A 25,736-nucleotide genomic window follows, 5' to 3' on the forward strand; every position below is an offset into this window, starting at 1 on the left:
AAAAAAAAAAATTCAATCTTGTCATTCCCTCTGTTAAAAACCTTTGGTGGCTCCCCATTGCCTATAGGAGAAAGTAAATTCCTTAGCCTCATTTAGAGCTTTGTCCAACCTAACCCTAAACTTTGTATCCTTTTTTATGTCCTATTGCTCCCCTCCAGTGAAACTTGCTGAACATGCTTCACATTTTCCCATCTCCTTGCCTCTGTTTAGGCCATTCTGCCTATCTCCCTGCCCTAATCTGGAAGGCCCTCAGCACTCTTCTCTGTCTAGCCAAAGCCTCTCCATCATGCCAAGTCAGTGACAGTCCCCCCAGTTCTTTGCAGTCTTCCCAGGTCACGCCTGCCCACCATCACTGCACATTCCTCTGGGCTCAGTATCCCTCATTGTCTTTGTCATTCATTTGGCGATTAGTCCTTTCCTGCCTTGTGACATATCTTGTCCTGTTGCCTTTGTCTAAATCTTGTTTGATTAACTTTTCATGTATTTAGGATTCATCTCCCCTACTAGCTTGTAAACTCCTTCAAGGCAAGGACTGTAATTTCAACTGGATGATCATTCCCCTCTCTGCCGCTCCCTTTCTTCCCCAGCACAGTGCCTCGTTACATAGTAGACATTTCCTAAGTATTTGTTGATTGTTTGACAGTCATATTGTGCAGGCCTTTTTCTGCTTGCTGCACAATAACAATAGGGGTTGAATCCAGCCTTGTGCTGGTTAGCCTTGTGTAGCTGGGAGTGAGCTGTAGAGATTTACTGGCAAATGTGATGGTGGGCCCTTCTTGGGTCATGGGTTTAAAAGGGAAAGAAGTCCTTCTCCATCAGTCAGGAACGAGCGGTGAACTAAAGCCCTGTTTTTCTCCTTTGCCAATGCTCTAGGAACACCATTTTATCCGAGTCAGCCAGTGTACCAGTCAGCACCCATCATAGTGCCTACACAGCAGCAGCCTCCGCCAGCCAAGAGAGAGAAAAAAACGGTAAGAGGGCTCTCTCGTTTGTTGCATTCCAGGTGTGTCTCCTTCAGTCACGGCTGCTGATACATATGCCAGGCCCCTTAGAGTCGTCTCACTGGGGACACTGGTGAAGGCAGGTGGTAGAACTTTGGAGCTCCTTCACCACCATGAAGTCATAGTTGCCAGAAAGCTTCGTTCCATGGAGACTGCTGCATGCGTTAAATGTTAAGCAAGGGGGACAGCTAGGTGGCGCAGTGGATAGAGCACTGGCCTTGGAGTTAGGAGGACCTGAGTTCAAATCCGGCCTCAGACACTTGCCAACTTAACTAGCTGTGTGACCCTGGGCAAGTCACTTAACCCCAATTGCCTCACCAAAAAAAAAAAAAGGTTAAACAAGGTCCCTTTGGCTCTGGCAAAGGCTAAATGGAAAAAAGGGAGTCACTCTACTCTTTTCTGACTCTTTTGGTGGGCCTTGCCTAAGATGGTCTGACAATTAGTGAAGAAAGAATGTATACAAGAACTTGGGTCCACTGGACTCTGTTTGCTGCTCTTGTAGGTTTTCCTCATCAATGTGCGTCCCCTCACTGCTGGGAGACAGCGTAGGTGCGATACTCTCCCTGCTCTCTGCTGGGCCCTGAGTGGTTTGATACTGTCACCCTGGCCCCAGTGGAATCCTGCACCGTCCTACTGGCTACCTGCCGCTTGGATCCCCAGTCTTTGATGAGCCTGTTGGGTTTCTGTGTAGGGTTAGTAAGGAGATGATTTCCAAACCAGTGAACAAAGCACGGGCATTTCCTTGTGGGAGGTAGGTATTGTTTTTTGTTTTTTTTTTTTAAGTAAGGCAATTGGGGTTAAGTGACTTGCCCAGGGTCACACAGCTAGTAAGTGTCAAGTGTCTGAGGCTGGATTTGAACTCAGGTCCTCCTGAATCCAGGGCTGGTACTTTATCCACTGCGCCCCCTAGCTGCCCCCGGGTCTTATTTTGAATAAGCATAACCAGGTATGGTTGACATTACAGTGTTCTGTAAGCAGAACATGGCTCTCAGAGTCAGGAAACCGTCCACTTCTGCTCTCAGAAGCTCTGACTGCACATCCAAAAACATGGGGATGGTAATGGAGTCATTGTCAGCAAGGTGTTTTTTAAACCATTAAGAACTATATCTCTCTGAACCATTAGTACCTGAGCCCCCTAGCATTGCAGAACTAGATGCCACTTTGTTTTCTCTAAATATCAACTCATTCTCTAGGGCTCTTTTTTGCCCCATAGGTGTATGCACTGGGGTTTTCCTCTCATGCTGCATGCAGGGGCCATGTTTTGAATTTAGATGTGAAACTGTCTAATGATAGCTGTGTCTTATGTACATTTTCTCTTTACAACAGTGAGGTTTCTACACGTTGACATTAATTTCATTAGATGTCATTTTTCCTACCACTTAAAACAAACAAAAAAAAATCAGTAGAATTATTGCCAGAAGTTGGGAAATTCTAATTCTTATTATTGTTCTCCTACCATCTGGCTGTGGAATCTTAGATGAACTACTTCCATTCTTGAGCTCCTCATTTCTTGCATTAGTAAATAGTATGAATGGCTTCCAAATGTAAGATCTCACCTTCCAATGTGATAGGGCTGTTAATGTAGATCAGTTGGCACTCTTATTTATTAAATACTCATTGCTTTAGAACACTGTTTTAGGTGCTAAGGAGTGATACATCTGTTTGTATGACAAGGGTCTCTACTCTCATGGAACTTATCATCTAATAGTATCTAATATTGGTATTCTTTAGAAACACAAATAACTATAATTTGTGTTATTATGTGATAAATACATTTATAGAAGTACAAAAAAGGTCTAATATGAAATCTGCAATGGAAAGTCATTCATTTCCCCCAGAATGGGGAATCATTGAGATTATGTATTTTAGATAAATATTCAGGGTTATTACCAGGGTATTTCCATGGAAGACTATAATTCAGGTTGCAGAAATATATTAATAGATGACTATATATACATATCAGCTACATCTATGTGGCCCAGTGTATTGAGTGTCAGCCTAGAGTCAGTAAGATTCTTCTTCCTGCCTTCAAATGTGGCTTCAGATACTTAATAGCTATATGACCCTGGGAAAGTCACTTACTGCTTGCCTCAGTTTCTTCATCTGTAAAATGAACTAGAGAAGGAAATGACAAACCACTCTAGTATTTCTGCCCAAAAAACCCCAAATGGGGTCTTGAAGAATCAGACATGACAGAAATGACTAAACAGTGTACACACACACACACTCATATTCTCAGTGAAATCAATCAATCAGTACTTATTTATTAAGTGCCTATTATGTGACAAGCACTATGTGCTAGATGCTACAAATAAAAATACCAAAGCAAGATTGTCAAAGAACTCATATGTAAAAAAAATTATAATACCTCTTTTTGTAGTAGCAAAGAACTCAAAAGTAAAGGTTTACCTACCAGTTGGGGAATGGCTAAACAAATTTTGTCATATCAATGTGATTGAATTGCGGTCTAAGAAATAAGGAAGGGGATGGTGTCAGAGAAACCTGGGAAGACGTGTATGAACTGATACAGAGTGAAGTGAAGAGAACCAGGAGAACAGTTTATATAGTAACAGCAGCATCGCAAAGACAGACTTGGGAAAAGTAAGTACTCCCATCACTGCAGTGACCAGCCACAGTCCTAGAGCATTCTTGATGAAGTCAAGTCACTTGTGGTAGATGCTAGGAATACAAAGAAAGCCCCTCTTGAAAAATAGATCTCGCTTTCATTTAGCATGGTCTGATGGGGGCAAACATGCAGAGAACTAACTGAATAAACAAGATGCATGCAGGAAAATTGGAGATAATATCAGAGAAGAGGTACAAAAATTCATACAGAGGACTAGGCCAGGCTTTTGACAGACCATTGCAGACACAAGGGATGGCCAGTGAAAACACCTGGAGTCAAGAAGCATGTTGTGGGGCAGCTAGGTGGTGCAGTGGATAGAGCACCAGCCCTGGAGTCAGGAGGACCTGAGTTCAAATCTGGCCTAAGACACTTAATATTTACTAGCTGTGTGACCCTGGGCAAGTCACTTAACCCCAATTGCCTCACAAAACAAAAAAGAAGCATGTTGTGTGGGAGGTCAATGTCACTCTCTTGGAGTTTGAGGAGGGGAGTGCGGTATAAGAAGAGTGGAAAGGTAGGAAAGGGCCAGGCTATTAGGAGCGTTACGGTGTAAATAGAGGATGCTGAGTTTGATCCTGGAGGTGAGAGGAAGGCCCTGGAGGTATTGAATAGGCAGATGATGTGGACGATCACTTGGACAGCTGTGTAGAGTGGGGAGGTACGGGGGGCTGGAGAAGGACCAGGGCACTGCTGCAGTAGTCAAGGCTTAAGGTTATCAAGGCTTGCACCAGGGCGGTTGCAGTGTCAGAAGAGAGAAGGTGGCATATTGGAGGAATGGTGGCAGAAGTTAAAATGAGAGGTTTTGGCACCTGATTGGCCATTGGAGGTGTGGTGAGAAAGGGAGGAGTTGAGGGTGATACCTGAGTTACAAGCCTTGGAGCATGGTGGCCCTGTGCACAAATCCAGAGCAGAGGAGGGTTTGGGGTAGGAGGAGGCAAAGAGAACACATTCAGTTTTAGACATGTTGGATTTAAGATGTTTTTGAGATAGCCAGTTTTCAATGCCAAGTAGGCAGTTGGAAATACAGGCTAGATACACAGATCTGAGAGTCATCTATATAGAGGTGTTAATTGAATCAATGGGAGCTGAGGAGATCATCAAAATAGTGTAGATGGAGAAGTGTAAATGGCCTAGCAAAAAGTTTTAGGGAACATTCATGGCTAATGGGTGAAGCACCCTACCCAACTCCTGATAAAGAGGTGATGAGTGCAGAATGTGAGGTATGTTTTTGCATGAAGCCAGTGTGGGAATGGAATTTGTTTAATTTTTGCTTGTCTCAAGGGTTTTGATTGCATTTTCCAATGTAGCGGGGAGACAAAATAGATTTTTGTTCATTGGGGAAATAATCAACTCAAATTAAAAGAAACAAAACTCCTAAAAGGTCACAATCATGTCTGGTGAGGAGACTCCCCTTCGTTTTGGGCTTATAGAGCATATTCACAGATTTGAAAATTCAAATTATATACAAAATAATTACACATGGGGAGGGGTGTCACCAACAACTGGGGGAATCAGGGAAGGCCTCTTCACAGAGTTGGTATGTGAGCTGAGCCAGGAAAGGAGGGAGCCAGGGCTTTTAAGAGATGGGAGTGATGATAGAGCTCACCGTGGGCATGCAAGACAGACAGCTTGTGCAAAGCTGGAAGTGGGAGATGTAATCCCATGTATGGGGAACCCCAAGCATGCTGCTTTGGCGAGATAGAACGCAGGAAGGAGAGCGATGTTGGATTATCTTAGAGAAAGAGAGCAGGTTGTCAAGCACTTTCAGTGCCAAGCAGAATCGTTGGGAGTGACATTGTCAGAGCTATACTTGAAGAATCTCAGTTTGGCAGCTCTGTGGTGGATGGGTTGGAAAGGGGAGAGACAAGCTGCAGGGAGACGGCTGGGAGGCTTTTGTCATATTCCAAGGCAGAGGTGACTAGGACCTGGACTGTGGTGATTGCAGTGGAGTAGGGAGTAAGGAGATATTGAATGGGCAGATAATGTGGACGATCACTTGGACAGCTGTGTAGAGTGGGGAGGGACCGGGGGCTGGAGAAGGATCAGGACACTGCTGCAGTAGTCAAGGTTTAAGATTATCAAGGCTTGCACCAGGGCGATTGCAGTGTCAGAAGAGAGAAGGTGGCATATTGGAGGAATGGCAGCAGAAGTTAAAATGAGAGGATTTGGCAAGGAAGGTGATGAGGAGGTAGAATGAATAAGATTTGACAACTAGACTGGATACTAGGGAGAGTGAATGAAAGTGTCATGGGTGATTCCTAGGTCAAGAACTTGAATTAGATAAAGTCTTTCTGTAGGATGCCCCAAAAGTCTTAAAGCTTGGGTTAAATTTGGGGACACTAATGCTTTGTTAGCAGCCTAATGTTTTTGTTCATTTTGCAATAGAGTGAAAACACCCAGAGAGGCTACTGTTTGCAACTACCAATAATGACTCCTTGTGGTGTCTTTAATGATAAGAGTAGACATTAAATAAGTAAATGAAATGTTGGGCTTAAAGTAGAAATGATTTACTTTTCTGCTAATTTTACTGGACCTGTATGTGCCATCTATTTGTGGATATCTGCCAGTTTGAAGATACGTGGAATAGGTAGGTATTAGTTCAGGTCAGCTAGAATTACTACAAACCAACTGAAATGTTTATTTAAAGGAGGGCCAGATACAGAGAATTATTAACTTTTAAAGCTGAAAGTGACCTTTAAGAGAATCTCATTGAACCCTCTGATTTAGTAGATTTAAATTGAAAAGTAGATTGAGTTTTCTAAGGTACAGAACTAACTGTTCCTTGTTTATATTGTAGTGAATATTGAACAAAATTTTAAAAAGAACAACAGTGAATCCATAGGAAGGTGAAAGTGACGATCTGAAATTTTTCTTGACTGAGAAATTCAGGGAAACTAATTCTCTTTGAACAAGTCTTTGTTTCTGTGTATCTTCTTCAGTTGGGTCTAATGGCCATTAATTTTGAATAAAAATGTGAATGATTTGGAAAATTAGCCATTTTGGCTTTTGTGTAAATGCTCTTACTACACATAAGCATCTTTTGGGCACTGGAATGGATGAGTATACAAGGATCCAGAGATCATAGGTCAAAACTGGAAGGAATCTCAGAGGCCTTCCCATTTTACAGCAAGGAAAACTGAGGCTCAGAGAAGGAAAGTGGCTCGCCTACAGACATGCAGATAGTACAGGCTGGAGCTTGGTGTTTCGACCCTTGCCCTCTGACTCCCAAGCCAGTATTCCTTGCATTGCTTTCATATTGCCTTCCTAAGAAATTTGAGTGAATGGCCATTCAACGTCTGCCTGTGGTGTGTCATTTTCATTTGGTAGATACGGATCCGGGATCCGAACCAAGGGGGCAAGGACATAACAGAGGAGATCATGTCTGGAGGTGGCAGCAGAAACCCGACCCCTCCTATAGGGAGGCCTACATCGACACCCACTCCTCCTCAGGTAAGAGGCCAGAAATCCTGGTGGGATTCCCATCTGCACTTGGTTACTAACCACTTCTGAGCTTTGCTGTTTTCTAGAACCACTTTCTATACTTTTCATTTCCATTATTTGTCTCATAGCCTTAAATATCTAGATTCTATGTGGTATTAAAAAAAAATTAAAATAAAAAAAGACTATCGGGAACAGTTTGTTATGTTGTCGTCACAGTCAGAACTTTGGCTGCTGTCAGGTCTCCTAATGAGCTCTTGTATGATGTCAGAAAGAGCTGCTGTCCTATGGACAGGATTTTATGTTTTTACTGTGGAACAGGAGGCTTTAAAAGCTGTCCCCCAAGCTAGGGCAAGCACCAAGGTCGGGAATATAAATGACTTTGTGGTACCCTGTGCTGGGTAATCATCACTTGTGTTATTCAGCACATATATTACTGGTGTATTGTAGCTGCATGGAGGACCTTGAGAGACCCTCCATGGGAACATTCTTTGAGGAAATGACCCTTTAATCACCAATTAAGTAATTTCATAAACAGATCTAGCGTATCACTTTAGGACATGGAAACCGTGAGTCCGAACACAATCACAGATAGTATGGCCGTGGAAATGAAGAAAACCCACTGAAAGCAGTTGCCCTTCTGCAGCTTTGTAATAATCAAAGGGCTCCTTCAGATTTGGCCGAAACATCCATTAGCTTGGTCCAGCACACCAGAAACCACTGTTATAAAATGCAAATTGACACTTCAATTAAAAAATACCTCCTGCTGTGTGAGAAGACCAAATCTTGGAGTACTTACCCCTCCAGGAACTTAAATTCTTCTGACAGGATCTCACATGTATACTTCTTAGTAAATTATCTGCCAGATTATCTCAGGACAGATGATGCTGGCCCTGAGCTGAGCCTTCAAAGACAGTCAGGGTTTTGAGGAACATGGAGGAGCAGAGACTATTTTCCTAATAGGGAAGGAGGCCTTTTACAAGGGCAGAGAAGTGGTAGGTTGAGCGCTCAGATGAGGGAGCAGTTGTTGGTGTGATTCAGAGTTTGCCGGTAGGAGACGAAGGTAAGAAAAGGGCGGTTGTAGACAGATTTTTAGGTCTTCCATGCCAGAATGCGGAGTTTATGCTAGAGTCAATAGGGAATTGGGAGGAGGAGGGGAAGGGAATGAGCACTTCTATAGTCCCTCCTTGGTGCCAGGCCCTGTGCTAAGTGCTTTACAAATATGATCTCATCTAATTTAATTGGTTCAATGAGAAGATGAGGAAAGTTTTCTCATCTCTCATTTTCATAACATGCAAGGTTTTTAAAAAATTCTGTCTTTAATAAGGTTCTAATTTCATTGATTTTAGCTGTTTGTCAGAACATTAAGCCCCATTAAAGTGACCTCCTGGTGACTTCCCGCTTGTCATCACTCTGCTTAGGTGCCCCTTCTCTGGGATAAGGAATTCCAAGGTGATTTCCTTCCCTGTGTAATCACTTAAGCCAGTGGCCAGCAGCCAGACATTCCTTGAGCTTCTTCACTTTAAGCCTGTCTCTGTTGCCACTTTCCATGGTCACCATTTTTTCAATAAGAGACTGTGCTGTGGCATTCTGAAGAAGCCACAGTCCCACCCACTCCCAATGTATCAGGGTCAGCTCTGTCCCAGTCCCCTTGGTGCCCCTCTGCTTTCCTCAGATTTACTGGATGACGACATCTTAGGTACCTTTCAGGCTCTGACTTTGTACATTCTCAGCGTGGTGCTCTGAAAGGCCTTCTCGAGTTGGGACATTCTTTTCTCCTTCACATCTTTTCCTCCACTGACATTTAGACTTCTATACTGGACTGTCAGTACAGAAACTTAGGCATCTTTGGGCTTTGTAGACAATGTTAGTTATAGTGCATTATTCTCATTGAACATGATTTAGTTGGAGGGGTCATACATGGAATACTTTGGTTAACAACCAATAAACGGCGGGGGAGTAACTCGTAAAATCCAACCAGTGACTTGTTAGAACAAAAGCAAAAATTGGTACAATGCTAGAAGAAAAACAGAATGAGAAGACAGTGTACATTTACAACAGCCCCAACTTGACACACTGGCAAAATAATGTTCCACAATTAGAATTGGCTTAAGCAAAATGTCTGGACACCGGGCCTGGTTTGTTTCCCTGTCTACTCATTCAGCTCTGTCCAGCAGATTTAAAGTGGCTACCCTTTACTTTGGGGAGGCCAAAGGAACCCAGTGATCACCTTTCTACAAAGACTTGATCATCATGATTAGCAAGGAGAGTCATATGGCAGTCAAGAACAATTCTGTCTTAGATTAGAAACTCATTTGCAAAAGATTATGGAGAGAATTGTAAGAATAAAGGAAGGAGTGGGAAAGGGGAAAATGTATTTGTATTCAGATTGCAAATATAAGTCAGTTAATCCAGAGGCATTCCAACCATGTAGAAGTGAACAGATGAAAAATGGAATATAAACCTCAGCATTTCCATAACCATCTTCACCCTACAAAGTGAATTCCTACATTTAGATTGTAGTATCCCACAGTCCATTGTGCTATGTAAATGGCAGTAACAAAGATGAGGACAGTTGGACTGGACTGTGTTCCATACAGGTGGTACGTGGTCGGGATGTGGAGGGGCACTGATGCCGGGATATCCGGAGAGAGGAAGCTGCAAAACATTGGGGCAAATCATGGACAGGATTACCAATGAAAATAGGTGATGAAAAGGATATCGATCGCTGCTGACCTGCTTACTCACCATAGAGTTCTAGAGAATGATCTATATAAATGTATTTTGTACGGAAATACGAGAAAGTAAGAAAATACAGCAGATCACAGTGATTCAATTGATTGGACAATTTGAAGAGGACAAAATCCTGCTGTTTTTACTGTATGTTGATTATAGAAAGGCATCTCCCTACACTAAGTAAAAGGGAATTATAAGTGCTTCCCAGTTAAGTGTCTTTTTACCCATGTAAAATATCATACATGATTCCTTCATGGCTTCAATGAGAGGTGACTTTGCTCCATGATGCTTCTGTCATTAGCATCAAACAAGGCATCACAAGTACGCTTTGCCAAGACGTTCCCCACTTTTGTCATGTCCATTGCAAAGCCCAGATGGAACATGAGTTCCTCATTAATCATGAATTCATTGAGATGAAGCTATTGTACTTCTTAAAGATTTTGACTTTGCAACACCAGAGAGTTTCCTTGCTGAGATTTTATACCTCCCCAATGATGAAACCTCATTAAATAATAGCCTCAGAGCTGGAAGGGCTCTTCATGACTCCCTGGCCTGTAGATGAAGGCATCTAGCAAGGAGGAGGAGCCTAATTTGGCATTTTGAATCTCCTTCCATTTGCTCTTAGTTCTTCCGGAACCAAACAAGAAGACTCCAAATTCCCTTCTATGCTCAGCTCCTTTAAATACAAGAAAAGAGGTGGCTCAGGGGGCAGTGGAGAGATGCTTGATAGGTGTAAATCATCAATCACCATCTCACCAACTTCCTCACAAGAGATTATATGAAGAACATTGTCTAGGAACTAGATGATTAGAAAAGGAGATGGTATAGCCACATAGGAAAAGCATGGGATAACAAAGTTTACATACACCTAAAAGCACTGGAGGAAGGTTTTTCGCTGTGCTGTGAGGATGTGGAGAGAAAAGTTACCTAGATGAGAATATAGGATCTTTAGTGTGGGAGGCAAATCCCTAGGCCTTTAAGAACATCAAGTATTGAAGAATGGTCAGTGACATTGGGCTGCCTTCAAATTACCAATGACAAATCTGTTGTTAGAACAGCTAGTTTGACTGCTTTGTTCTTGAAGAACTGTGAAGTCCTGTTGATATGAGAGGAATGGGAGCCTCTTCCCTTGGGAGAAATGGGCTTTGCCTATTTCCATTTGGAAGACAGGGCTAATGCTATGGCACAACAGGGAAGGAGCACCAGATTCAATCAGAGAACCTTAGTTCAAAGCTTCCTTCTGCTGCTTTCCTACTTGTAAGGCCCGGATGGGCCTTGGGCAAGTCACTCAACCTGTCTCAGAGCTTCAGTTTCCTCCCCTTCAAAGGGACGGTGATTCCTAGATCTAGATTTTTGACTTCACAATTCTAATCTTTACATTTAAATGTGTAATTCCTCAAATCCCATCGGAGTTTGAAGCACCACAGAGAGAAGAGTCTGGGGCATTTGAGATAAATCTGAGTCCTTGTGTAGCATCATAAGGAAGTGATACTTATCAGTGCTTTGTTTTCTTTTTAATTTTGGGAAACATATTTCCAAGTCTACAGCAAAACAGAGGTTTTGCCTGTGTTACGATTTATGACTTTAAAATGTAGCTATGTAAAAGAAACTATGCCTGCACTTTGCAGAAGTCATGTGCTAGGCCAGTTGTGTCCTGGTGGCTGGTCCCTCAGCTTAGTTCCTGTCTCTACTGCCTCGAGTTAGCTGAGTTCTAGCACTTTAAGATGCAAATAAGTCTTCAGCCTAGCTAATATCTATGACCCAATTCAAGGAACAATTGTACTTCTTAAGGATTTTGAAGCATGTTTTTCTCTTTTCTATATGACAATGGCAATAATACTAACTACTATTTATATAGCTCTCGCTATGTGGTGGGCACTGTGCTAAGCTCTTGACAGTTATCTCATTTGATCCTCATCACCCTGGAAGGTAGGTGCTATTATAACCCCCAAATTATAATTGAGGAAACCAAGGCAGGCAGAAGTTAAGCGCCTTGCCTGGAGCTACACAACTGGCAGATGTCTGAGACTGGATTCAAATTCAAGTCTTCTGAGCTTTAGGGCTGAGTATTCTCTCCATCATACCACCCAGCTGCCTTGGAATTAATTTACATGTAGAGGAGAAAATATATAAAGGGGTTTTTTTCCAATTTATTTTTTTTTATTGAATAGAATGTTGTTTTCCAAAATATATGTAAAAACAAATTTTAACATCAATTTTTTAAAAAATTGTGTTCCAACTTTTCTTCCTCCATTCCCACCCCCCATATATAAAGGTTTTTAACAAATTTTTTAGTTGACATGGTTAGCACAATACTTATTATAGAAAAGGATGCGTTTTTTTCTCTTGTCCCTTCAAGTACATTTTATTTGAAGACAAGTAGTAGGGGCAGCTAGGTGGCACAGTGGATAGAGCACCGGCCCTGGATTCAGGAGGACTTGAGTTCAAATGCGGCCTTAGACACTTGACACTTACTATGTGACCATAAGCAAGCCACTGAACCCCAATTGCCTCACCAGGAAAAAAAATGAAGACAAGTAGTGGCCCAACTTCCCATATCTGTTGTAGTGGTTGGTGCTGGTGCTAGAAGGGCAGAGAGTGGGAGGGCAGTGCCCATGTCCAGGCAAGCAGAACTGGGTAGAGCCCGAGACTAGCTGTTCTTGTTCTACTCCCTCTTACTTCGAGGGGACTGAGAAAGAGTCATCCAGTGTATACCTCATATGGCCTTGTTCACTTCTATAAATAGAAAGATGAAACGATGGCCAGCAAAATGGGGCCAGGTTTCTCCGGGAGAAACATGGCGGGAGGCTAGACTAAGTCAGCAGAACCTGTTGTTGCTGTGTTTGCATAGCATGTTGGCAGCTGGTCCTCTTGCTATGATTGGCACATGCAGTATGGCTTCAGTGCCCATTGGCTGAATGATTGATTTTTCACATCTAGAAAATAAAACATATATTTGTGGGCGTGTGGTTTAAAGAGGGCCATAGGAAAAGATTCATATTCTAACCGATCTACTTCTGATTTGTATTTCTGGAATTAGTCTTCCTCATCTGTAAAATGGGAGTCTTAGAATTGTTAGCAGACTTTTATGGTCGTTTGTGGTTTTATGTATTTTGTATATGTTTGTGCATATATAAATGTATATCTATAAGTGTGGGTATAGATAATTTCATAACCCTAAATAAGACTAGAAAATATGAAGTTAAATTTATGTATTGGGGACTTGACTTGATTTTATCTCTTGGAATAACTGTTAGTGCATTTCAATTAGAGTATCTGGAGGCACTTGGGAAACATTAAGTGTACATCGTCTAATCAGTCAGTGAGCATTTAGAAAGTGTCTTTTTTTGTCTTAGCAACTATGCTAACCCTAGGAATACAAGGTAACAGTAGACCAGTCATTACTCTCATGGAGCTCACATTTTTCCCAGGGCTGATAACATGGACATATATATGTATATATACAGGACATGCAAAAGAGATACAAGGCTTCCATAGTGGGGCAGGCACTTGCAGCTGGGGGCTGGGGGGGTCCAAGAAAAGCTTCCTCCAAAAGCTATGAGCCATTAGCAGAGGTATGGGGGATGGTAGTACTGAGGTATGAGAAGAAGAGCTTAATGAGAGTCATGTGTGAGGAACACTTGGAAGCCCAGAATGTCTGAGCAATAGTGTATATGGTGGGGAGTCATGAATTAGAACCCTGGGAATGTAGCGAAGGGTGAGTTTGTGAAGAGATTTCAATGTCAGAGTTTATATTTGGTCCTACTAATAGAGAGACACCAAAGTTTATTGAGTAGAGGGCTTTTCTGGTCACTTGGGCAAGTTGAGGGTAAATTCAAGAAGGGCTTGAGGCAGAGAGACCAAATAGGAAATGATTTTAATAGTCCAAGTAAAGGTGAAAGGTCATGAAGGTGGTTGCTGTATGAACGGAGAGAAGAAAGCAGATAGGATAGATGGTAACTGATTGGATGTGCAAGGTGGATGAGAGGGAGGAGTCACCTGGAAGGGTGGTGGTGCCCTCAAAAATAATGGGGAAATTCAGAAGAGAAAGAAGATAATGATGATGATCAATGAACATCATAATCTTTCACTAATGTATTTAAATAACACATTCTGACAGATTTAGTTTTTTAGGTTTACAGTTGCATGCTTTTTTTGTCTACTAACCCAAGAGAGGATTCACATTATTCCTTCTTAGTATTCATTTGGAATTAACATTTTTAATTCTGTGTATTATATCGATTAGTGAGATAATACAAGTAGTACTGTTTGAGTTTTACTTGATAAAAAGGATTCTAGCATTTTAGAGATGAAATGCTAACAGCCTCCAGGGACAGCAGTTGGTAATAAAAATAGAACACTTCAAAGTATAGTTTTTAAAAATCGTTTCTTAAAAAAATAAGTTTTATTGGTTCTTTTTGGCTTCCCAGTGAACAGTTGTTTCTCTACATGAAATTCCATTCCCAATGTTAAACTCTCTTGATGAATGAAAAAAATGAAGCAAATAAAATCTAAATTGTGACCAAATCTTTCAACATATATGATGTTCTATCCTTGCAGTCCCCTAAGTTTCTTCCAAAAATAGGGTAGTCTATTTCATTTTTTTCATCTCTTGGATGTCATTTTTTCATTTACTCCGGATTTGGTTTCACTAAAATTTTTTAAAAATTAAGATATTTCTAATACTACTTTTATTTCCTTCCCTCACCAAGAGAGAATTCCCTCATATACAAAAGAAAGACAAGAAAAAAAGCATTCACCAAGACTAAGACATCAGCTAAATCTGACGGTACATGCATTGGTTCACTCCCATTGGCACCAACCACTATAAAGACGGGATGGAGATGTGTTCTCATTATGTCCTCAGTGTGAGGTTTGGCCGTCAAAATTGGACAGCATTTAGTTTTTGTTGTTGTTCTTCTTTACAGTGTAATCATTATATAAATTCTTTTTATGGTTCTTCTTGCTCTGATTTGCATCAGTTTATATGTCTTCCTATGCTACTGAAGGAGAAGCATTTAAGTGCACCTGGAGGCAGGAAATTCTGTGTTCAAATCCAGCCTCAGACTGTATGATCCTAGATGAACCATTTAACTACTGTGTGCCTCAATTTCCTCATCTGTAAAATGGGAATGACAATAGCACCTGCCTCTCAGGGCTGTTATGAGGATCAAATTAGATAATACTTGTAAAGCACTTTGTAAACCTAAAAGTGTTCTATAAACACCAGCTGTTAATGTCATTCATATTGATTGTTTCTTCTGTCGTAGTAACATTCCATTATATTCCTATATCCTAGTCTGCTCTCACAGTCCCCAGTTGATGGCATCTGTTTTGCTTCTGGTTCTTTGCTGCCACAGAAAAGAGGCTGCTTTGACTGTTTTGTCACGGTCCATGCACCATCATTTGTTTGTTGTTCCCCAGTCAGTGGGCATCTATTGGTGAATCTCCTACCTTGGCGAAGGAGTGGGGGAAGGTGTCTTGTCCTATCTTTTCCTTGGGGCCATGCGTGTTCTTTGTCTTGTGGCAGTTCTTTTAAAAGCTTTATGTTTTTACAGTCTTGGCATTTATTGTTTTCTTTGCTTTTATCAGAAAAAGTTTTGATAAAGATTTTTTCCTCATGCAGCCAATTCCCTTCTTATCCTAGGTGCATTAATTTTGTTTGTGCAGAAGCTGTTTAGTTCCATATAATCTATTATCTCTTATTTCTTTTAATTGCCTCTATTTTTTGTCTAATTAAAAGATATCTCTTACCCAGAGTTGGGAAAGGTACATGATGTGATTTTCCCCTCATTTTTAAATGATACAGTCTTTAATATTAAAATTATGCATTCATTTTGAATTTATGGGAGAATATTGCATAAGATGTTGATCTAACCCTCCATTCTTGCCAGACTGTTTTCTAGTTTTCCCATCATTTTTTATCAACCAGAGAGCTCTTTCTTATGCAATGTATATTCTCCAGTTTATTGAACACTGCATTATTGATTCCATTATTTCTGAGTCTCCTTCATAAGCTGTTTATTTACCTCTATTTTAAAAATGATACCAAATGAGTTTGTTGAGTGCTGCTTTATAATAGTATGATTGGTGTAGCATCAACACTGTAAACTTAATTTTTTTTTCAGGGCAATGAGGGTTAAGTGACTTGCCCAGAGTCACACAGCTAATAAGTGTCAAGTGTCTGAGGCTGGCTTTGAACTTGGGTCCTCCTGAATCCAGGGCCAGTGCTTCATCCACTGCACCACCGAGCTGCCCCCTATAAACTTAATTTTAGCCCATTACAGTAGTATTGTCATTCTTACACAGCCCAGCCATGAGTGCTGAATGTTTCTCTGACTATTTAAGTTGTTCTTTATTTCATCAAGGAGTACTTTTTAAAAAAATCTGCATTATCACATTCTTAAAATTTTTTTTCCTCAATAAAAACAATTTTTTAACATTCAGTATTTAAAACACAGAGTTCTAAATTCAAGGAATATTTTCTAAATCCCTAAATAGCATATACATTTTGTAATTATTTTGAGTAAGATTTCCTTTTCTGTTAGCATTATTTGAAATTTATTATATAGAAATGCTGTTGATTTTGAAGCCTTATTTTTTAGCCTGCAACTTTGCTAAAGTTTTTAATTGTCTCAGTATCCTTGCTGATTGTCCTTATTTCCTTTGTCTATACCCTTTAGTTTCTTTTGCTTGGCTTATTGCTATTACTAATATTTATAGAAATTTTTCAAATAACAACAGAGAGAGTGGGCTTCTTTGCTTTACTGTTTATTTATCCCCTTTGCATATGATGTTTGCTTTAGTTTCTGATAGACAATCCCTCTATGCTTCTGGTGTGTAGGCTTTTTGGTGTAAATGAATGTTATACTTTGTCAAAGACTTTTTCTAGATCTGCTGAGATAAGCATTTTGGATATTTTTGTTTTATTATGATTTAATTATATTGATTATTTTTTTGAATGTTGAACTATCCTTGTATCCTTGGTATAATTTCCTAGAATTGCTATACTCTGACAGGATTTTAGTTTTTTTTAAAAAAGTTTTTAATCTATGTTCATTAAATATGTTGGTCTTTAGTTCTTCTTTGCTTTAACCTGCCCTTGTTTGGGTATTAAAACCACACCATTCACATAAAAGGAGTTTTGTAGAGTTGCTCTTTGTTAGTTTTTGAGAATAAGTGATGTTGTATTGATATCAATTGCTCTTTAAAAGGTCAGCGTAGGGGGCAGCTAGGTGGCGCAGTGGTTAAAGCACCGGCCCTGGATTCAGGAGTAACTGAGTTCAAATCCGGCCTCAGACACTTGACACTTACTCGCTGTGTGACCATGGGCAAGTCACTTAACCCCCATCGCCTAAAAAAAAAAAAAAAAAAAAAAAAAAGGTCAGCGTAATTCTGTGATTCTTTCGGGACTGAGGGCTTTTTCTTTGGTACTTCCTTTGCAGTAATTTTTTGTCCCTGTTTTGATTAGCTTGTTTAAGCGCTCTATAGTTTGAGTGTTTTATATTTGGAAAGTATTCCTCTCTTCTGTGTTATCAGTTTTGTTAGCACAGAACTATGCATATAGCAGATTTTGATGATTATTTTTACTTTTTCTAAGTATTTTGTGATTTCACCTTATTCACTTGCTGTTTTGACTTTCTGCCCTTTTTAAAAAATCAAGTTAGTTGGGGCAGCTAGGTGGCGCAGTGGATAAAGCACTTGGCCCTGGATTCAGGACGACCTGAGTTCAAATTCGGCCTCAGACACTTAACACTAGCTGTGTGACCTTGGGCAAGTCACTTAACCCTCATTGCCCCACCAAAAAAAAAAAAAAAGGAAAAATCAAGTTAGTTAAATGCTTATTAATTTTATTGGTCTTTTCAAAGAACCAGATTTTAGTTTTCTTGATTATTTCTTTGGTCTTTTTGGTTACCAGTTTGACTATTTCTCTTCTAATTTTCAGTATCTTCTGTTTCATGCTAATTTTGAGCTTATTTGTCCAACATTCTTTATTGCCATCTTCCATCCTCTTTACAAGTTGCTGGGCATGAGGTGGTTTAAATTCAGATTTCTTCAAGAAGTTTTTGGAGTGATCTTTGGAGTCGGTGCATTACATGTCAATAGCACACATGCACCTAGTGCCTTGAGCCCTCTTTTGTCCCTGTCATTGGACCACTTTCCTGTTGAGAGATACCTTTGGAATGTGAATAGATTAGGGGAAAACATCTGTTAAGCACTTACTACACACAAAGCACTGGGGCTGCAAATACATTTTCATAGGCGACACAACCCATGAAGGCTAGAGACACGGGAAGGCTAATAAGGCCGGGGCTAACCTGCCTGCCAGTAGTGTTTCCCTGAGTGGGAGTGGGGCAAATGCATCCCCTTTAGTATCAATGCTATGCACAAATCCTGCTCTCTCTCTGATATTACTTCCTTTGCCAGCACCAGTGACTTTGAGAGATTTTCTGAGGGTTCCAGACTCTGACTGACTGCTCAGAAAACAGACAGTGCAGGGATTGGGCAAGGACTCTGCTGCGCTTGTTGGCCTTGGGTATTTGTGTCAGTTGTCAGATTTTTATCAGACATTTGATGAAGTTGTTTCCACATTTCTCTTTTTTTCCTCCAAAGCTAGAAACTGCATTGATTTTGTTTGTGTTAAGACTTTTCAGTTTCACATGATCGAAATTGTGTATTTCATTATGTGTGATCTCCTTTATCCTTTGTTGGGTAGGAGATCTTCCACTATAAAATGCAAATAAAAACAACTAAGTCTTTACTCCTACACATTGTAAAAAATGATAAAAGAGGAGAAGAGTTGGTATCGGAAGAGTTGTAGAAAGAATTACCCTCGATAATTGTTATTTAACCTATGCTCAAATACCTCAAAGGATGTGAAATTGCTTCCTCAGAAAGTTGAATGAATTAGTCTAAGTAATGTAGCTTATTCCATTGTTACATACATACTTAGTGTTGAATTCTAATTCTTCATAATTTCTACTCATTGGTATTAGTTTTTCCTTATGGTGCTAAGCAGAAAATAAATTTATCTCCTGCTCATGGGACAAACCCTCAAATACTTGAAAACCATCATCATGTTCTCTGTATTAAACATCTATACTTATTTCACCTGATCCTCTAGATTGAGAATTATTTTTAAATCATCTTGAGCAGTTTTTTCCTTCCAAAGCTAATATTTATTATCTAAGACAGATTAATTATTATTATTTTATTACACAATTCTAGTCTATTACAAACCAAGGTCATAAGATTACATCAGTCTGTAACTCATCCCATATCACATATTGAATCCATAATAATTGTTGAGGAAGCAGTGTAAAGAGGGAAAATCTGAGATGAGTCGAGGGGGCGCATGTTCAGCTCCCAGGCTTGCTGCTTCCTCCCTGAGTGACCCAGAGAGTGCATTTGTTTACTTGTCTGGGTCTTCTGTTTTCACATTTGAAGGAGGAAGGAACTGAGTTTAGTGATTTATAAGACCCATCCCACTCTCAGTCTGTACTCCTGTGCCCCTGTGATCCTTAGATGTAGATAACACCCTTGTATTACCCGGTACTTGATTCTTTCTTATCCTGTGTGACATTTTGGGGACAAGCATGGTGGATAGCTCCCTGGCCTGGGAGTCAGGAAGCACTGAGTTCAGATCCTGCTTCATGCCTACTAGCTATTTGATGCTGGGAAAAATAATCTAACCTGTTTACCAATAACAGGAGCCCTTGCATCATAGCTGATTGTAAGGATCAAATGACATCATAAAAGCCCTTGGCTTTTATGGTTGTGTTATATAAATAACTGTTAGAGTGGGGGGTGGGGAGCAAGTATTTATTATTCGCATTTTAGAGATGAGGAAATTGTTTCCAGGAAAGGTTAAGTGGTCACATGGCCCATCAGTGTCAGAGATGAGGTGCAGAGCCAGGCAGGACCCATGAATTCCAATGCCCCTATTCTAGGTCCTGTGTGGCTTCTTGCTCAAATTGACTTGGACCTCTCATCTCCCAAAGAAGCTGAATGGAGGGAAAAGCTTTGTTCTCAAAATTCCCAATCATCATATTAACTGGACATTCAACACTAACATCAACATAACATTCCAAAGAGGGATCCCTAGAGATGAGGGGTTCTTAGCTTGCTTCCATATACTTGATTTTTTAAAAATACTTTTTTGGAAATGTTTCAATATAATTGGTTTTCTTTTTATCCCTATATATTTTCTTGAATATATTTAAAATCATTACTCTGAGAAGGGGTCTACAGCCCTTACCAGACTGACAGAGGAGTCCAGACACAAGAAGGGCAAAGAATGGGTGCTATGGATATAAAGGACCACCAGATGCTCTTGTTCTTCAATGACATTGTCCTGATTTTACTAAGCCCTGGAGGGTTTTGCACAGTGCCTAGCACATAGTAGGGCCTTCACAAATGCTGGTTGCCCAAATGGAATATTGCAGATCTTTCTAAAGGAGGACCATAATTGCTCGATAAAGAATTTTCCCCAGCCACATTCAAACCAAAGAATAAAAAATGCCCGTTACATAGACAGTAGTATGACTTTAGACAATTGTGTCATTTGTTGATGAGTGTATACATACACATTTTTGTATGTATCTTGATCCAGCACTATGAATGGCCATGAGAGCCGACTAGATTACCTTGGACAAATTGTAAAGTACTTTTAATGCTCCCCCCTTTGTATGTATTATCTAATTTTAGCCCCACAGCAGCTCCATGAGGAGAGCACTTTGTTTTATAGATGACAACATTGGAGTCCAGTGGTTAAGTGCTTTGCCCTTGATCATATCTCCAGTAAGTGCCAGGGGCAAGATGTGGTCACAGGTCTTCCTAATTGTGATTGCAGCATTCTATTCACTTTGCTGCATTTAATATTTAGTCAGCAAGCACTTATTAATACATTCAGCCATATGTATCTCCTGAAATCTGCACTGCAAACCTACTGGGTCTAATGAGCTTTTATTTTGATGATCGAGTGAAATAAACTAATGTTTGGAACAGTTCATTCCTGTAGAATTAGAGGACAAAATTCAGTGTGTGTGTGTGTGTGTGTGTGTGTGTGTGTGTGTGTGAATCTATTTTAAGGCTTTCTCTGTGTCTTTGTTTAGCCATAAGATTTAGTGCTGAAGGGGGCCTTAGAGTCCACTACCCTCATTTGTTCCATAGAGGACAAATGAAATACTAAAGATTATGTAGGTAGTATAGGTAAACAGTAAGCATTTGAACCCAGGTCCTCTGACTGCCTAGACAAAGCATTTTTCACCACCAATTCCCCTCTTGAACCAAATTTAATATTATCTGTATTTCCTTTAAATTTAATTGATGACCATTCTTGATTAGTCCTGTTTCTTTCTAGAAGCTTGAGTTACAAAGGCATAATTTCATATTTATAGCTTCTGAACCATGTGATCCTTAGTCCTTTTAGGCATATTGTTGTGATACTTATCTTCACCTTGAGAAATTTTTTGTGTTTGCTTTTTAATTTAAACTATTGCAACTCCTGGAGTGATGTGGGGGGTTGGTGTTGTCACTTTCTAAGCTGAAGGTGGATTGCATCTGAGTGAGTTAGGTCAGGTAAGCCATTATAAAGAAAGAAGGAAAATTTTGCAGGTAAAAATGCACGCATTCCTCATCAAATCATCTTAAACTTCTCTGCAATAATACTAATAGCTCACATTTAATAGTAGCTATTAAGAACAATTAGTGTTTATGTAACACTTTAAGTTCAAAAAAACTCGTTGTCAATATTACCTCCTTTCATCCTCCCAACAACCCTGAGAGGTAGGTGCTGTTATTATCCCTATTTCACAGATGAAGAAACTGAAGCAGATAGAGGTTAAGTGACTTGCCCAGGGTTACTCGGCTGGTAAGTTATCTAAAGCTTAATTTGAGCTTAGGTCTTCATGACTCCAGGTCCAGTACTCTTACCACTATTCCATCTTGTGACCTGTAATGTCATAGTTTGGGAGAAATTTCCTCAGAACAATCCTAGGTCCGTACACATATGTTGATACACAGAGTGTCCCAAAAATCTTAGTTCAACTTAAAGCTTTAATAGCTCAACTATTAGGAAATATTAAGATAACAATAAACCTGATTAACCATATTCATTAAGCTTTAAAATGCATTAACACAACATTGGGAATATCCTGTATATAAAAGTTCGAGTATTACAGCCATTTTGCACGTGTAAAAAATGCCATTTGGCTGATTTGCCTAGTGTTTCCAAGCTAGGAATACTTAGAGCCGAGCCTACAAACCAGGTCTTCTCATTCCAAATCCAACATATTCATTATAGCATTCTGCCTCTTGGATATGTGATGTAGGAAAGGTTAATTGTTTTAGAAGTCTTGTTTGTCTCCAGCACACACTTCCATCAATCAGTTGATCAACAAGCCTTTAGTAAGTACTTATTATGTGCTATAAACTGTGCTAAAGTACTGAAAATACAAAGGAAAAAAAACCAAACAAATAGCCCCTTCCTTCCAGGAGCTGGCATGATAACAGGTAGACCATAGGTATGTAAATAGGTACGTACAACAGACATGAAAATGGAACATAACAGCAGCTATGGAGACTTGAAAAGGCCTCCCCCCTCAAGGTGCAGTTTCAGCTAAATCTTCAAGGAAACAGGGATTCATGGAGAGAGACATGATGCTTGAGGGACAGGAAATGTGAAGACTGAGATAATGAGTGAAGCATTATGTGTGAGATGTTATTCTCTTAACAAGTTGGGGGGGAAGGGAGAAGAACCAAATTGCCAGTATCAAAAACGAAAAAGAAGAATTCACAACAAAGAAGTAAAGGATATTATTAGAAATGGTTTTGTCCAACTAGATGCCAATTAAAACCAGCAACTTAAAATGAAATAAATGGGTATTTACAAAAATAGACTATCCAAATTAACATAAAATAGAGTTTAAAAAACCTAATCTCAGATAAAGAAATTGAACAAACCGTGTTAATTCTCAAAGGAAAAGAAACCCAAGACCAGATGGATTTACAGGTGAATTTTATCAAACATTAAAGGAACAATTAATTCCAATATTATTTAAACTGTTTACAAAAATAGCAAAAGAAAATATCTTCCCAAAAATTCCTCCTATGACACAAATATGGTCCTCATACATAAACCAAGGAGAGTCAAAACAGAAAAAGGAAACTATAGGCCAATATATCTGATGAAAACTGATACAGAAATTTTAAATATAATATTAGCAAAGAGGCTAAAACAACATGGCCAGGTTGGATTTATACTGGAAATGCAGGGTTCACTTAAATTAGTAAAACTTAACTTATTAGCCATATCAATACCTGCTCCCCACAAAAAGTTATCATATCAGTAGTTGCAGAAAATTCTCTTGACAAAATACAGCACCTATTTCTGTTTTTTAAAAACAACAACACTAAAATGGGAATAAATACACCTTTCCTTAACATGATAAATATCCCAAACCAAGAGCTAGCATTATATGTAATGGGAATTAACTAGAATCTTTTCCAGTAAGTCAGAGGTGAATCAAGGGTGTACCTTTTTACCCTTTGTCTTTGACATAGTGGTAGAACTACTGATATAAAAGAAATTGAAGGAGTAAGCATGTGTAGAGAAGAAACAAAATTTATTACTTTTCTGCAGATGATATATTTTTTAAAAAAGTCAACTAAAATTAAATGAAACAATAACTTAGGCAGTATAGGATATAAACTAAATCCATACAAATCATCAGGATCAATAGAAAGAAGGGGCAGAGCCAAGATGGTGGAGTAAAGGCAGAGATACCCAAGTTCCTTCCAAACAACTTTAACATCTCAAATTTAATCCTGGAGTGGCAGAACCAGCAAAAGGAGGGGGTATGGGGCAGTTTGGTGGCGCAGTGGATAGAGCACTGGCCCTGGATTCAGGAGGACCTGAGTTCAAATCCAGCCTCAGTCACTTGACACATTACTAGCTGTGTGACCCTGGGCAAGTCACTTAACCCCCATTGCCTCACAAAAAACAAACAAACAAAAGAACAATTTGGAACTATGCCCAAAGGACTATAAAAAAAGAAGGGGTGAAATAATTTTACAGTAGAAGACAACTTAGAAGGTTGGCAGGAAAAGTCTTTTTCACCCGTGTGAGAGTAGAGCACATTTCAGCACAGCCCCCCCCCCCAGCAAGCCTTGGGGGCAACTGAATGCGCAGTGAAGGCTTCTAGAGCCAAGAGTACCACCAAGAATCACCTCCCAGCAAAACTGAGTATAATCCTTCGAGGGGAGAAACTGGATATTTAATGAAATCGACCAGAGCTCAGTGGAAAACTTAGCTTTCATTGTACAGGACTCGAGGAGCATAAAAAGGTAAACAGGAAAGAGAAATCATAGGGGATTCAATAAGGTTAAACTGTTTATATTTCTATGTGGTAAGATGCTATTTGTGACTTGTAAGAACTTTCTCATTATTAGAGCAGTTAGAAGGAGTATACATAGAGGGTATGGTTGTGAGTTGACTATGATATGATATTTAAAACAATAAAATTAAGGATGATGAAGATGGATGAAGTCAGGAGAAGAGGGGAGAGATAGACTGGGGAAAAATACCTCACAATGAGGCACAAAAGAGCTTTTACAGTAGAGGGAAAGCAGATAGCACTTGATTCACTCATTGGAATTGTCTCAAGGAATAACATACACACTCAAGTATAGAAATCTATCTTACTCTACAGGGAAGGGATAAGAAAAGGGGAGGAGGGCTGATACAGCAGATTGGGAGAGGCAGTAGTCAGAAGCCATTCACTTGAGAAGGGACAGGATGAAAAGAGAGAGACAGAGACATAAATGGGGAAAATAGGATGGAGGGAAGGAAGCACATAATAATAACTGAAGCCTTTTGCAAGTTTCTCTGAGAAAGGCCTCATTTTTCAAATATGTAGAGAACTGAGTCAAATTTACAAGAATACAAGTCATTTCCCAGTTGATAAATGATCAAAGGATATGAACAGGCAGTTTTTAAATGAAGACATCAGTGCTATCTATAGCCATATGAAAAATTCTCTAAATCACTACTGATTATATAGAAATGCAAATAAAAACAACTCTGAGGTACCACTTCACACTTGGCTAATATGACAAAAAAGGAAAATGACATGTTGGAGGGAATTTGGGAAAATTATGACACAATAGCACCGTTAGTGGAGTTGTGAACCAATCCAATGATTCTGGAAAACAATTTGAAACTGTGCCCAAAGGTCTATAAATCTTTATACCCTTTGACCCAACAGTAACACTAGTAGGTCTGTATTCCCCAAAAAGATCAAAGAAAAGGGGAAAGACCTAGTTAGTTATACAATAATAACTCTTTTTGTGGTGGCAAAGAATTGGAAATCGAGGGGATGCCCATCAGTTGGGGAATAGGGCTGAACAAGTTGTAGTATATGATTGTGATGGAATACTATTGTGCTATTAGAAAGCCTGGAAGGATTTATATGAACTGATGGAAAGTGAAATGAGCAAAATCAGAAGACCAGTGTACACAGTAACAGCGACATTGTACAACAATCAACAGTGAATGACTTAACCATTCCTGGCCATACAGTGATCTAAGACAATTCTAAACACTTATGAAGAAAAATGTTCTGCACCTCTGGAAAACAAACCCATGGAGTCCAAATGCAGATCAAAGTATACTTTTTTTAAACTCTTTTGATTTTTCTTTTCTTTTCTTTTCTTTTTTTTTTTTTGTCTGCACCTGTGTCAAATTGCCTCCTCAAGAAGGGGAGAAGGGGAAGGGGAGGGAAAGAGGGAGAGAATTTGGAGCTCAAAAAAAGAATGTTAAAAATTAATTTTACATGTCACTGGAAAAATATTTTTCAAAAAGACATAGAAAAAGATAGTTTATTTAAAATAGCCACAGAATATGTATATGTGTGTGTGTGTGTGTGTGTGTGTAT

The 25,736-nt window shown here is 39.6% G+C and overlaps 1 protein-coding gene across 33 annotated transcripts in view; it reads left to right on the plus strand.

Moving 5' to 3' along the window:
- EIF4G3 (eukaryotic translation initiation factor 4 gamma 3) overlaps positions 1-25,736 on the plus strand; it is a 378,410-nt gene that overhangs the window by 230,015 nt on the left and 122,659 nt on the right. For all 33 annotated transcript variants that reach the window (XM_043990697.1, XM_043990692.1, XM_043990693.1 and 30 more), the window contains 2 exons: positions 874-971; positions 6,955-7,077. In XM_043990697.1, the coding sequence (XP_043846632.1) occupies positions 874-971; positions 6,955-7,077 (221 nt within the window). The remainder of the gene's footprint in view (positions 1-873; positions 972-6,954; positions 7,078-25,736) is intronic.

This window comes from Dromiciops gliroides, chromosome 3 (assembly GCF_019393635.1).
Source record: "Dromiciops gliroides isolate mDroGli1 chromosome 3, mDroGli1.pri, whole genome shotgun sequence".
NCBI classification, from domain to species: domain Eukaryota; kingdom Metazoa; phylum Chordata; class Mammalia; order Microbiotheria; family Microbiotheriidae; genus Dromiciops; species Dromiciops gliroides.